The sequence below is a fragment of the Desmodus rotundus genome, chromosome 3 (assembly GCF_022682495.2).
Source record: "Desmodus rotundus isolate HL8 chromosome 3, HLdesRot8A.1, whole genome shotgun sequence".
NCBI classification, from domain to species: domain Eukaryota; kingdom Metazoa; phylum Chordata; class Mammalia; order Chiroptera; family Phyllostomidae; genus Desmodus; species Desmodus rotundus.
The window spans coordinates 186,177,676-186,192,898 of NC_071389.1; the positions used below are offsets into that span (position 1 = coordinate 186,177,676).

The 15,223-nt window shown below is 38.9% G+C and overlaps 1 protein-coding gene across 1 annotated transcript in view; it reads right to left on the reverse strand.

Annotated features, from left to right (window-relative positions):
- Window positions 1-8,015: 8,015 nt before the first annotated feature.
- Window positions 8,016-15,223, reverse strand: part of SLC5A8 (solute carrier family 5 member 8) — a 41,366-nt gene continuing 34,158 nt past the window's right edge. The window contains exons 14-15 of the mRNA XM_024579270.3: window positions 12,204-12,283; window positions 8,016-11,938 (exon numbers count right to left, since the gene is read on the reverse strand). Of these exons, the coding sequence (XP_024435038.1) occupies window positions 11,813-11,938; window positions 12,204-12,283 (206 nt within the window). The 3' untranslated portion in view covers window positions 8,016-11,812. The remainder of the gene's footprint in view (window positions 11,939-12,203; window positions 12,284-15,223) is intronic.

Consider the following 15,223-nt stretch of genomic DNA (forward strand, 5'->3'; position numbering starts at 1 on the left):
ATTAGGGAGAGGAAAAATAAAAGTGTAAAGTTTAGGAGTGCTATTAAAGTTGTTACCGGTTTAAAATAAGGTATTAACGTGTAAAGATGTTATATGTAAGCCTTATGGTAGCCGCAGGGGAAAAGCCTGTAATAATTTCACAAAAGAACAAAATAAAGAAGTCAAGGCACAGAGATACCAAAAGACATCAAAACACACGCACAAAAGGCAACAGCATAAGAAGCAAAGAAGAAGTTAGCCAGAAAAAAAATGACTAAAATGGCAATACCAAGTCTTACCTATCAAAAATTAAATTAAACATAAATTCTCCAAAAAGACAGAATGGCTAAATGGATAAAAAGGAAAACAAGATCCAATATATCACGCTGCCTACCAGAGACTGACTGTAGCCTACAAGACGCATGGTGGGAATGAAAGTGCGGAGACGGAACAAGAGGTTTCAGGCAAATAGTCAGGGAGGGCGGGGGGAGCAGGGGTAGCTACACTATCAGACAGTATAGCATTAAACCAAAAAATGTTAAAACAAGACAAAGAAGGTCATTACATTGTAATAAAGGGCTCAATCCATTTAGAAGATGTAACAATCACAGGTATTTTCACCCAGTGGCAGAACACCTACATATATAAAACAAAAACTAATAGAGCTAAAGGGAGAAATAAACAGCCATACGATGATAGCTAGCGACCCCACTCTCAACAGTGGATACATGTCCAAACGGAAAATCAATAAGGAAACTGAGGATTTGAAAAACACTAGAAACCGAATGAACCAATAGACATACAGAATTTTCCATTTGACAAAGCGGAACACACATTCTTTTCAAGGGCACATGAAACATTTTCTAGGACAAATCATATGCTAGGTCACAAACCAGTTTTTAGCAAATTTAAAAGATTAAAATTATAACAAGTGTCTACTCTGCCCATAGTGGTATGAAACTGGAGGAGGGAGATTGAAAAATTCATCAGCCCTGGCTGGTGAGGCTGGTGTGGCTCAGTGGATTGAGTGCAGGCCTGCGAACCGAAAGGTCACTACTTCGATTCCCAGTCAGGGAACATGCCTGGGTTGCAGGCAATGTCCCCAGTAGGGGGCGCATGAGAGGCGACCACACATTGATGTTTCTCTCCCACTCTTTCTCTCTCCCCCTCTCTAAAAAATAAATAAAATCTTTTTAAAAAATCCACCAGTACAGGTATACCTAGTTTTATTGTGCTTTGCTTATTGCACTTCAGAGAGAATGCATTCTTTACAAATTGAAGGTAAGACCCTCCACCAGCAAAAAAAATCATGAACGCTAAAAGTCCCAGATGATGGTTAGCATTTTTTAGCAAAAAACCCCGTATTTTTAATTAAAGTATGTACATTTGTTAGACATAATGCTATTGCACACTTAATAGACTACAGTGTGCTGTAAACATAACCTTCATGTGCACTGGGAAACCAAAAAGATCATGTGACTTCTTTTATTACACTATTGGCTTTATTGCAATGACCTGGAACTAAATTTGAAATATCTCAGAGGTATGCCTAACTGTACATGGAAATTACAACACTCCTCTGGACAAGCAATGGATCAAAAATGAAATTAGAGGAAAAATTTAAAAGTATCCTGAAATAAATGAAAATGAACATACAACATATCAGAACTTATGGGGTTCAGCAAAAGCAGTTCAAAGAGAGAAATTTATAGCATTAAACGCCTACAGGTACGTGAAAAAATACACATCACTACATCATCAGAGAAATGCAAATTCAAACAACAAGAAGCTATCACCGCACACCTGTTCAAATAGCTATCATCAAAAAGACGAGAAACAAGCGTTGGTGAGGACGTGGAGAAAAGGGGGCACCTGTGCATTGTTGCCTTGGTGGGAATGTAAGCTGGTACAGCCACTATGGAAAACAGTATAGAGGGTCGTCAAAAAAAACTAAAAGGAGAACTGCAATTTGAAGCAGCAATTCCATTTCTGGGTATTTATTCAAACAAAATGAAAACACTGGTGCAAAAAGGTGTCTGCACCCCCGTGTTCGTTGCAGCACTGATTGCAACAGCCAAGAGCTGGGTGTGCATCAGTGGATGAGGGATAAAGAAAACGTGGGGTACATATGCACACACAGTGCAATGTTCTTCAGCCATAAAGTAGGAGAAAATCTCGCACTTTGTGACAACATGGACCTTGAGAGCAGTGTGCTAAATGGGTAAGTCAAATAGAGAAGAACAAATAGTGAATGAACTCATATGTGGAATCTAAAAGAAAAAACAAAACAAAACAAAAACTCAGATACAGGGAACAAATCAGTTGGAGTCAGAGGTGGGGAGTGGTGTGTGGGAGATGCAGGTAAAGGCAGGCAAAAGCTACAAACTTCCAGTTATAAAAGAAATAAGTCCTAGAAGTATAATGTATAGCATGGTGATTACAGTTAATAATACTGTATTGTATGTTTGAAATGTACTAAGAAAGTAAGTGTTAAAAATTCTCATCATAAAAACATAACTGTGGATGAATGTTAATGAGACGTGCTGTGGTGATTGTTTTTTTAAATTTTTATCGTTATTCAATTACAGTTGTCTGCCTTTTCTGTGGTGATTGTTTTGCAGTATATACAGATACCAAATTATCGTGTAGAACACCTGAAACTAATATAATGTTGTATGCCAATTATGCCTCACTTTAAAGAGATAAATAAGTACTAGGGATGATGTAACGTACAACATGATGACTATAGTTAATGCTTTTGTATGGTATATTTAAAAGTTGTTAAGAGAGCAGATTCTAACAGTATTCATCATTAGGAAAAAAAACAGTTTTCCTTTTTCTTTTTTGTATCTATATGAGATGATAGATGTAACTCAAATTTATTTCACAATATATATGAGTCGAATCATTTGCTGTGCACCTTAAACTTACATAGCACTGTATGTCCATCCATTATGTCTCAATAAAACTAGAAAAAAGAAATCGAGTGTTCACTGGGTGAATGTGTGCAGTGATATGGCCATCAAAATATTAGCATGTTTATGAGCTTTGTTTCCCTGTCTTGATGGTAGAATATTTTAAATACCATGCCTAATGTTAATGCCATAATTTGAGGATTTTTCTAATCTACCTAATGTTATGAGTCTTCATGAAACTAGAATATGAAAAAAATCCTCCTTCAGCACTATAATTGTCATTAAAACCTGGGCTGTCTGGATCGCTCAGGAAAGTAGTGATTCTGCATATAAAGTTATCCAAATAGTTAGCAAGGGGGCTTAATCTTGGAACTGGAAAAATTTTACTTTAGCTGATCCATCAATGTACCATACACTTTCAAGGGGTTCGTAAACAAAGGAAAATGACACCCATGCATCCTTCCCTTCATGATTCAGTGTCCTTAGGGTAAATATATATTCTAATGTGCAGCCTAGGCAGATTGAGAATATAGCAAATGTCCCTACCTGGCAACAGACCTTCTAGGATTCAACACTCCTCAACCTTGAACGATTCTCGGGCAAGTTCTGACGAAAGTCCTAACTCTGCCTCCTGGCCTTCGAAACTGGCCCCTCTACTTACACCGCCTTCCTCCACCTCAGTCCCTACTCCGTGCTGACCAGGGCCGTCTCCTGTCCTTCCCCAGAAGAGCAGACTCCTTCACTCCTTTCACGGCTTTGCTCGTCCTCTTCCTCACGCACCACCCTTCCTAGGGAAACATATTTCCTCTCTTCTTTGCCTATTCAGATTATCTCTAGTTTCAAGGTCTAGCTCAAACTCTAACTTTTCAACAAGTACTGATACATTTCCCAGCAAGTCCTGGCCACGGCTCCATCTGCCTAGACTTCCCCCATTGCATAATATGCCCCACTTACTCGGACTCGTTCCTTAGCTGCTACATGCATGTCTGCCTCATGGCCTCAGAGAGTTTGTAAGTGACAGAAGTCAGGAACCGCACCTTCCCCTTCCCCAGTGCCTAGCAGAGTGTAATGCCTGCAGGTCAACGCACAGTGTTTCTTAAATGAGTCCAAATGGAGACAGACTTTTGCTTATAGCGTGCAATCAACTTGAACTCGTTTTCCTGTAATGTATTTCAGCATAGAAGATCCAAGGGTAAGACATTTATATTATGTTTATAATATAAATATATTATAATAATATACTTTTATAATATATGATATATATTGTGTACATTACACATACATTATATTTTATAGTGTATATATATTACACATTATATATTATTATATACATTATAATATATATACACATTATATTATAATCCTCTACTCTAGTGAAAAAGTGAAAGCCACTCAGATTTAAGGGCTAGCTATTGTCTTTCCAATGGAGACATAGAGTAATTGCCCCAGATCACCAATTAACTGTCGGGATTTAGGTACCAATTCTATAATATTTTCAACAAAACACTTAAGGAAGGCTTGCTTAGCAGTCAATTGGGACCCCTTCATTATCTGGCAGGGAGAAGCAAATGCTACAGCTGTTACTAGCGGGGCCCTGTGCTGAGCTATATTTGGCTTCCCTCACTGGTTCCCAGGAAAGGAATTAACTTCATTAATTCAGACCTTACCAATTAGGAAGTTGTGGTCATTTGAAAGGACTGAGGTCTAAGAAGCAAAGCAAATACTGTGAACAAAGCAGTTTTAAAGAAATAATTTCTAGCCCTGGCTAGTGTGGCTCAGCTGGTTGGGGCATCAATTAGTAAACAGGAAGGTCACGGGTTTAATTGTCTGGCTGGGCGTGTGCCTGGGTTGCAGGCGTGGTCAGGACGTGGTCAGGAGGGAAACCCATCAGTTTCTCACATCGATGTTGCTCTCCCTCTCCCGCCCTTCCCCTCTCTAAAATATATTTTTAAAGAGATAATTTCTACATAGTTTATTTGCTAATCATAAGCCCAGTTTGTTTTTCCTGCTAGTTATCACTACCATCTGGTCCAGTAGCTCCCAGATTCGCCCTCGCCGGCATTAGCGTTGCCTGCACCCGACACCACCATGTCTGATTCAGTAAGTCTAAGGTGGGCCCGAGAATTTCAATGGCCTCAAGTACACAGGTGGCGTCAATCCTGTTAGTGGGGCCCACGTTTTGAAAACTACCAATCTAGTCAATATTTGCCACCATTTGAATTCCTTTAATATGCTCTACAATTCAAGCTGAACTTAGTTTTATCTGACTGTATAACATTTGGAGAATACCATCCTGGTGGGAAAGTGGGTGGGTAGCAATGTCAAGCTGTGGCAGTTAGCAGCTAATCACATCATTGGATACAAGGCATCGTCACGGCAATTTCCTAGCTGAGCGGAACACTGGGCATTTCTCAAAGGACTGAGTCAGTGCCAGACAAAGGTCCTTCACCTTGACCTGCACTGTATTAGCCCAGAAACCTGAGAACAAGTCCTCTGAACTCCAACCCCCACCTTCACCAATTTAGGAATGAGCTTACGGCAACAGCTACAATAGAACAAAAATATTAATATTACGGGCTCTGGAGTGAGATAAAACTAAGTTCAGATCCAAGGTGGATGACCTTGGATATGTGATTTAAATTCTCTAAAATGCAGTTACCTTATGAAGTGGACACCGTAGTACACTGCGGAGATCCCCCTTCAAGGAAGGATTTCAGGCCCCTGCCCTTGGGGGCGGTTATTGGCAATGGGCCTTCGTCTCTCCACCCCTTCACGGGCCCTGGCTGCAGAGGATCACCTGGACTAAGACACTCTGCTTCCCGGGATAGCCCTTCTCCACAACTCATTGATGCAGGAATATGAAAGCTCAGCTATCGTGGCCCAGCGTGGGATAACTCTGAAGGGCTCCTCTCCAATCAGAGTCTCTGTGGGGGGCTTTCCTTGGATCTGCATTACAGATCAAGCTCCACCTCTGCTCATGCCTGCTTCTGTCGTCTTCCTTCCCCACGGGCTGATCCTAAAGCACTCCTTAATACACATTAAGCACATAAACTGCATTTCAGACTCTGCGTACTAGGGAATCCAACTCGTGACACATTTAGAAGCCAACAAACAAGCAAAAAGGTGGATGAAAACTCCAAGAGGCAGGAATTGTGTGAGTTTGTTCATTCCACGTTTATTGGGCCAGACTCTGTTGTAGCTGCTGGGCATACAGCAGTGAGCACAGATGGCTATGTTTAAGGAAGAGATCGTGAAGAGTGTTAAGAGGTTGAAATCAACTTTTAGCTGCAGTACTGATTACTTGCTATAGAGTTTCTTCCTCCCATCACCACTCCCCCACCTCCCTAGATTTTTTTAAACATCTAGGATTATAATATTCATGTTCTGTTCAAAAACCATGAAATCCTTGATTGCCAAGTCTAAACAGGTCTCAGGCTGTTTGAGCCTTAATTCCCATACGGCTTTTCTTTCCTTACCTTTTACTGCACTGGGTTGTAGGAAATTGTGAGGCCAAATTCCTCAGCAGTTTCTGCTTCTGAACTTATGAAACACGGTAAAGTCTCTCTAACTCTCCAAAGCCACATGCCTGCCCAAACATACCACTCAGCTATGTATTTAATGCTCTGTGCTCTAACCAGGAAGAGGCACACAAAGTTTTGTTGACCTTCAAATCCCACAAATGCAGGATGATTTGCTGTTGCCATCCGAGGGCTCAGCACATGGAGCTGTGACCTACAGAGACCCTTCCTCTGAGTCTCACAAATATATTAACTCTCATCGCTTCCCTCTTACCTTCCCAGCACAGGGGATCCATTTCTACTGTAGATAACCTAGCCCTTACCTTCCAAGATACTTTATCCTAAAACCTACATTTTTGACACTCAAAATCCCAAAAGAAATCCCTCTTTTCTCTGGTATTTACTGAAGCATCCCTTTTCTGAGTTATAAAACCAAAGGCCCGATTACTGCAATGTGAAAATGAGCCTAGGAGGCAACTGAATGCTCCGGAGAGGGGAAGGTCATGGCTTATATTTTCTGAATTATTTCACCACTAAACTTTCCTCTGGAGCTCCTCACCTGCCTCTCTCCTCTGCTTCATTACCGCCCCAGTAGACAGCCTCCTTGAGCCAGGCCCTTGCTTCTTCATTGTGTAAAACAAGGTATTTGAACTCTCTTCATTTTTTGAAATCTTGTCTTTGCGAGGCTGCAGAAGGAACGTAAATCTAGGTATTCTACTCTCTCCTATCTCTTGTCTCTCCACCTCTCTCCCTTATCCCCTTTATTTGTCCCTCCATCTGCCTCAACCCCTGGGCCTGTTTTGAACTGCACGGTACTTCACATGTCATCGTTACTGAGACATGTTTCTTACTGTCCTAAATGAGTGAATAGGAGGCTTCCTACGTCTCTACTTCAAAATTACATGATATTTTACTTCTGTTTAGTTCTCAAATGACTTTTCTTTGTAATCATCCAGGATGCATTACATAAATATAAAAAGATAGAAGTTATGATCCAGATTAGAAGACATGGAGAAGTGGACAAAAATTTCCAGTGTTCATGTACTAGGAGTTAAGGAGTTACAGAATAGAGAAAATGAGAAAGGGGGAATATTCAAAGAGATAATGACTAAGAAATATCCAGTATTAAAGACATTCCATTCCATTTTCATATATAGTGTTAATTGCTATGATTTAACTAATATGTGGAATCCAGTGAACGAACTGAACTAACAAGAAAAATAGAGACAGAGTCATAGAGGGCAGGCTGACATCTCTGGGGGTGGGGCTGGGGGTGGGGGTAGAGGGACCAATTGAAAAAGAAAAAGGACTCATGGACATGAACAACAGTGTGGAGATTGTGGGGGGAGGGGGAGGGATGGGGGCGGTGGAAGAGGGTATAAGGGGAATAAATGATGGAAAAAATGCAATAAAAATAAACTTAAAAATATATTAATATTTTCTTCAGTGACAAAACATGTTGAATGTCTATTTGCTTACACTTTTATAAACTACATATAGTATATAGGAAAAGTCCACAATGTGGTAAATAGAGTGGAAATAACCTTTGTAAAAGCTGATAAAATTAATTATATTCAATCCCCCAAGAACAGACAACTTCAAAGACATGTGTAGAGCATTTAATCAATTTAAAAAATCAGAAATGCAGCCATGTTTTACATGACAACCTCCAAGTCTCTCAAGTTTTTTCACAAACAATGGGCACACAATTTAAAAGTAAATTTTACCATCACTAAATTGTACAGTGATTTTTCAGAAACGAAATGGCCATGCACTCAGTTGACTTCATATCAACAATCATTATTGAAAAACCATCAGAATTTCCTGTAAGAATCAACACAGAGAGTAGGTAGCTTCCCCCATCTCTACTCCACCCCCACTCCCCTTGTACCTATTGTACATCCTGGACAGACACGCCATTGTTAACAATAAACTATGCTTTCTGGGGTTTTCATAAACAAAACAATATTATAAAATCTTCATATTCATATACTTAATATTTCCTTCATCTTAACGTGTGTTAATTCTGGGAATCACGTTGGGAAACAAAACTCTGTTGTTTTCACAATTATTTACAATTCTATTATCCTTAATATTTTCAAAATGCTGTGAAAATACAGGTCATTATTCCACATGTTAACATTCCATATGCTAGTGACATTTACTCTTCACCCAGGAACAAGACAGTTGGAAGACTCACGGCAATTTCCCTAAAGGAATGTGACCAGGGTGTGCGACTTAAGGAAAATCAAGATTACGATGCTGACATCTGTAATAGTGGAAACAATACACATAAAGTTTAAAAAAAAAGATCGCAACCTCCAGGACAGGATTTCTCAAACTCAACCCTATTATGTCTGGGGCAGGACGATTTTTTGTTGCAGAGGTACGCATCACAGGATGTTGAGCACCGTCCCTACGTTCTATCCACGAGATGCCAGTAGCACCTCCATATCAGCTATGAACAACCACAAATGTATCCAAATGTTTCCAAATGTCTCCAAAGTTGCAAACTTTCCCCATTGAGAACCATTGGTCTGGAGAGAAAATGATTGCATGAGCACCTAAATAGATGAATACAATTTGTACTTTTTACATCCTACATATAAAATTTTATTCCTCTGTGGAATGAAGATGACTGGTCTTGAGCTCTCTTTAAAGTTTGCGTTCTCTCTGTTAGAGTAATCCTGCTGACCACTGACTGTATTTTGATATTTCTAGGACACATATTTTTCAGAGAAGAAACAATCTCCATACCATTACATTGCAAATTATTAACAGCTCAATATTTTTTAAGGTTTAATTTATTTATTTTTAGAGAGAGGGGAAGGGTGGGAGAAAGAGAGGGAGAGAAACATCAATGTGTGGTTGCCTCATGCGCCCCCTACTGGGGACCTGGCCCGCAACCCAGGCATGTGCCCTGACTGGGAATTGAACCAGTGACCCTTTGCTTCTCAGGCCAGCACTCAATCCACTGAGCCACACCACCCAGGGCAACAGCTCAGTATTTTTAGTTACCAAACGAGCTTTGTTTCAAATTTTGATTTGCAATCATATTGAAATTCAAAATAACACTATTTGAATTAATAAAGTGCTATCTGATCTTCTATACTCACATTATTTCTGCGAGGTAGATGATTAGTGTTATGTTCCATCATTAGAGGAAATAAAGAATAAGTTCAAGGTCATACAACATGTCGGTGACAAAATAAAAATAGACAACTTGTGTGGGTTTTTCCCTCTCATTAGGGTTGTTGTGAGGAAAAATAATTAAGAACATTAGATTATTTCTTTGATTTTGCCCAAAGATTTAGATTAAATAAATAATGTTTAATAATTAATAATAACTTTGATTTCTTAAGAATTATATCTGGCACTCACATATTCAGAAAAGTAAAAGATCAGCGGAGTACAGATGATGTATTATAGAACTGTACGCCTGAAACCTGTATAATTTTGTTACCCAGTGTCACCCCAATGTACTCAATGAAAAGGAAAAAACACTTATCCCTGAAAATCAGACATTTATAAAAGTAAAAAGGTCAACAGTTCCTAATCACAAAGACATACTGTGGTAAAAGAAAGTGGAGAACAATGGAAGTACCTTCTGTCTCGTTAAAAACACGCGGCAAAACCCCTTGGCACTCAGATAAGAGAAGAAAATATTTAACCTGATTTTGATTTCCAAAATCGAAGACTTCTACACACATGTGCATTTAGAATTATCAAATAAATAACAGCAGTTCAAGTCACACTCACATAAAACAAAAAAGATTGTCTTTCTATTGATTAAAATTTATAGATTTACAAAATTCAATATATGCTTACAAATACACTGATTTAAAAATAACATCTATACACATATAAAATATATGAATACATTGTTACTTAAGTGTTACATAAATCCCTCTGTTTTAGATAAATGCTACTTCCTATTTTTTTATTTCTTAATGTTTTCAATTAGCAACCCTAAATGAGCATGCTTACCTAAATATCAGAAAAAAGCAAAAAAAAATTAATTATAAAATAGATTAATGTACATAAATATTTCTGAAATTATTTTAAAACATTGTAAAGCTAAAAAATAAAAGCCTAAACAATATCTAATATGGGCACCGTAGGGAAAAAATTTATTGATGAAAACCTTAATGTTTACCAAACTCTTAGCTATAAATGTAGCAAAATAAACAAAATAAACTTTAAGATTCCTACTTGAAATGTTAAAACATGGAACAAAGCATACATTTAGTAATTCCAGAACATTAAAGAAAACTAGTGTTTGCCTATGTAATTTAGCTCTTTAACTGGGAGAATATACTAGAATTCAGGATTTCTAAGCATATGTATCATTAAATTTGTTGATTACAAAGTAGTTGACATTAAAAAATTCACCTTAGTAGCATTCATTGTAATCATCAAGGGAAATTCCAAGGAGCTTAACCATTTTTAATCATGGGAATGTCCTTGGATCACCAAGTCCATGAGTGCCTAGGTTGAAGGTACTTTAGTTAGTATGAGGCTCATGGGTGTCTATAATTTATAGTCTGGGGCTTAGTGAACCAGGATGTGGGTTAGCATGATTCACACGAGGTGTCACAAGACAATAGAGCAAACAGGCAATTAGGAAGGCAAGCAAAGGTAAAGTGCACAACAAAACCAAGGCTGATGCAAAAGAAACTAGGAGTGCAGATAAGACCCAGAGTCTAAGAAAGGCAGTACAAGCAGCCAGTGGCCGGGAACTCTAGCTAACAAACAGAAAGGCATAAGGATAGAAGCATGGCACCAAGAAGACCTTGCTAACTAGACCCATATTCTGTCCCAAACAGCATGCTTCTTGATTACCTCCTTCCTCAGCCAGAATTGGTTTCAAGGTAAATACGTGCCCTGGGCTGAAAGCGGTCAATGAGAAGCAAAGATACGCACAACACAGGCCTGTCGCCTCATTTCTCCCTAAGAACAGAGTAGGTAGTAGGAGGGAGAAAAGCACATTTCAATATTTGTTATGATTTTGGCAAACCCCCAAAACTTACATGCTAGCACCAAAAGTGTGGAAAATATTTTTAATAATGTCTGAATTTATTCTGACCACCACATATGTGTATGTGTGTGTATTATTCTTTTGGCACCTAGGGTGTCACAATGATAGCTTCGTGGAAATAAGACAGTGAGCCACGGAGATGCTGACGCAGACGCTCTGAACTCCAGAGCAGCATCATTAACGAGTGTAGTAAATGAGGAAAGGCAGAACTTTGCTTTAACAAAATTTTACCCCCCAAAAGTTCCCTCCAAAACACTCATGATAGAACAACAACAACAAAAAAAATGCCTAACCCTGATTGGATTATCTTAGAAAACACAGAAAACTGGGACACTGCAGGGTCATCTAGTATCACAGCTGTTTCACAAATGAGTCCCATTGATCTTGCCACTTTGATCTGTGAAGTTCAGTTCAATGTGGTTGAAAGCAGGATTATCAGTTCCACCATCTTCTATTGGATGAGATTTATAGCTTAAGACATTCTCCTTCTGAAAGAAAACGTTAACATGGTAATTAGTAAAAGGAACTGTTCATCCATTTAATTCTAAATAGTCACTACCACTTTTCTTTTTCTAAATCAGCTCTGTAGTCTGCCAAGGGAGAGAACAAAAACGGACCATGAAATAGGGCAAAGGCCTTTCTTGCCCATGAGAGTTCAAAGGACTGTGAAGACCAATGAGTCACCTATTCAGGGGACTTTATTCACTATAAAAGCAGTTGTACTAATTTGAAGAAAAACAAAAGCCAACTTACTTTCTTAAAAATGTCAAAATTTGATAAAACGTCTTCTTTAGTTAACAGAAATTTGCGGTCTAAGTTTTGTTTTCTTCCTCCTGAAAAACATATACATTATTCACATTATTAAAAGGATACCTATGACTACCCAGTGACCACCCATCATACAGGCATTTAACTTCTGCACATCCAACTCTACACACATAAGGCACAAAGACAAAGAAAAGCTTTTAAACACTGCTGGAAACTTAGCCCACCATCTCCCTTGCCTCATTTTGTAGGGCTGTCACTGTGATCGGTATGAGTCCAGTGTTTCAAGATAAATGCCAGCCAACTGCCTCTCTGGTACTCAACTAGAAATCAGGTCATCTGGCCCAATACTGGTAGGAAAACTGGTTTAAAAGCATCCTTCACAATCTACAAATAAAATATCAAACCATCTGTCTCTGCTTCAGAGGGTAAAGTTGCCTTTCCCCTGTTTGGGGGTTATGAATGTGAATGTGTGTGAAGAAATGCAGGAAATTAGAAACTGTTGAATAAATTATTTAAATAAAAACCAATATGATGATTGGTATTTGACCCAATTCCTCTTCCTGAAGGTTTTGCTTTGATTTGTTATTTTATTTGTGGATCAAAGAGGATGCTTTTAAAACCGTGTGTCTCAAAGAGTAGTTCTCAAGCTACCTCTCTCTACACAAATCACCTAGGAGAACTACTTAAAATACAGATTCCTGGACTCCAACCTGGAAAGACCCAATTAGAATCTCTGGGGGGACAGGCACTGAATTCTGACTTTCACCAAATTTTTGAAGTGATTATTATGCCCTCAAATATTTGAGAAGCACTTCAGTAAAAATACTAGATTTTTAATTATGGGAACCTCTGCTCTCCTCAAGAGCAGATCAGCTTTAGATTAATTCACGCAACATCATTGCCTACCACGTGCTAGAGACTCTATCAGGTACTGGAGAGGCAGATGAATAAAACCATCCCTGCACTCGCAGTTCACGGTCTACTTAGGGAACTCTTGGCCCCACTTTACTGATGAAGAGACGCGCTCCCGGTGCACAGTGCCTGGTGAGGTGAAGCTGGAACACCCACCAAGTCTGTTTGGCCTGTTCTTACAGATTCCTACTATCCCATAGGAGAATTTAAATATAATTCCCACGGACCATCAGAATTTTATGTTTCTAGATTTTTTTCCAAGGTGTTCACCACTGCTGCGGAATGAGAATGTCATTTATGAAATGTATACAGTTGAAGTGTTTTTAACCAAACTGGATGCCTGTTCTCCTGGAGAGAGCTTCACTTTTTAAAACAAAACATACGGTTGTGTATGGTTTGAGAATCAAAGCATTTAAGGAGGAAAAAAAAAAAGGATTTCTCTAATACCCCATTCTTAAAGAAAAAAAATGGGTTAAATAAGGACCAAAAGTCTGACAGTGCAGGTTAGCTGTGTTCCAGATCTAAACATTTGGATTACTGGTGAGGGAAATTTAAAATCTGTCTTAATATACAAGGAGGGGCAAAAGTAGGTTTACAGTTGTGGGTATGAGAAACACAGTTTATTCTTGTTTTATTTGTTAATGATTGTATTGTTTTCCACATGAACAACTGTAAACCTACTTTGCCCACCCCGTGTATCAAAACAGACAAGAGAACAAGCCTATTGTGCCGGTAATTTTATTTATGAGAAAAAGCCCAGTCTGTTTTGAAAAGAAAGAATAATTTTAAATAATTGTTTGACAGTTAACATTAGTTACAAGCTTTATTACAAATGGCTCATAACTATACATTGTAATAGATAATATTATAATTAATATAGATATAGTTATATCACTTTCACCAGTAATTATTCATATAATTTATTGATTATAAACACAAGTGTCAGAAGTTTGGATGACAGTGCTACTCAGGTAGCAAAAACCAATAACTGAGAGAAGGATTCCTTAAAGTGCCACAGTGCTGGTAGCTTTGCAGCATAAAGCAAAGACAGCCCACACGCGTGCACAAAGTGTAGGATGGCTAACTGGTTACTACACATCTGATAAAGAGGGCGGTGGACCTGCCTCCCCTGTTTGGCTGCTATGGATGTATACGTGTGCGGGAATGGAGGAAACTAGAGAGCCCGGCTCTTTTCACCAACCCGCGCCACTAGCCTGGTCCGAGCCACTGTGACCGCTCACCTGATTACTGCAATAGCCTCCTACCTGCCCTCCTTCCCTTACAGACTATTCTCAAGGATGGATCAGAGTGCTCCTTTGAGAAGTATTGGAAAAGCAACTGAAGAAAATATCCCGTGTAGTAGACCTAATAGGCACAGAGGTGGAAAATAGGAGAGAAAAGGTAAGAAAATTAGAAGAATTCTCCAAGACTGAAACATTTAACTTAAAGGGAGTTTGCAGAAAGAGAAAGCAGGAATTACAAAAGAAATGATATAAGAAAATGCTCTAGAACTGAAGATCATGGGTCTTCAGACTGCAAGGCCCTACTGAAGGCCTTGAGCAGGGCAGCACTGTGAAAGGGGCCAACGCAAAGGGGCGGCAGGTCGCGAGACACTGGCATTCTCAACAGAAACACAGGAAACTAGAAGAAAATTAAGACATCCTCTCACAGACAAGAAAGTTATTTTCAACCTAAGATTCTCTACTCAAACAATCAAGTATAAGGGAGAATTAAAGACGTTTTCTTCAGGCATGCATCATTTCCAAAATCTTTTCTCTTTCCCATGTGTGCCGTTCAATTAAGGGGGTAAACAAGAATCAGGAGTGGTAGGAAGCAGATGGCAGGGAATCTAACACAGGACGGAGACCAAGGGAGCGCAAGGAGAGGGGACAAATTGAAGTCCCAGGATAATAGTTCTGCAGCAACCCAAGAGAGCAGTGTATACTATGTGTATTATCATTTGGATTTTTTAAATTATTTTTTAAAGTTTATGAACCTCTGAAAATAGCTCGCACACACTATTTACTATAAAGTTTATAACCATTGCTCCTTACATGTGTGTACTTCTTTACAGTTTCCAAAGGTCAGTGTGG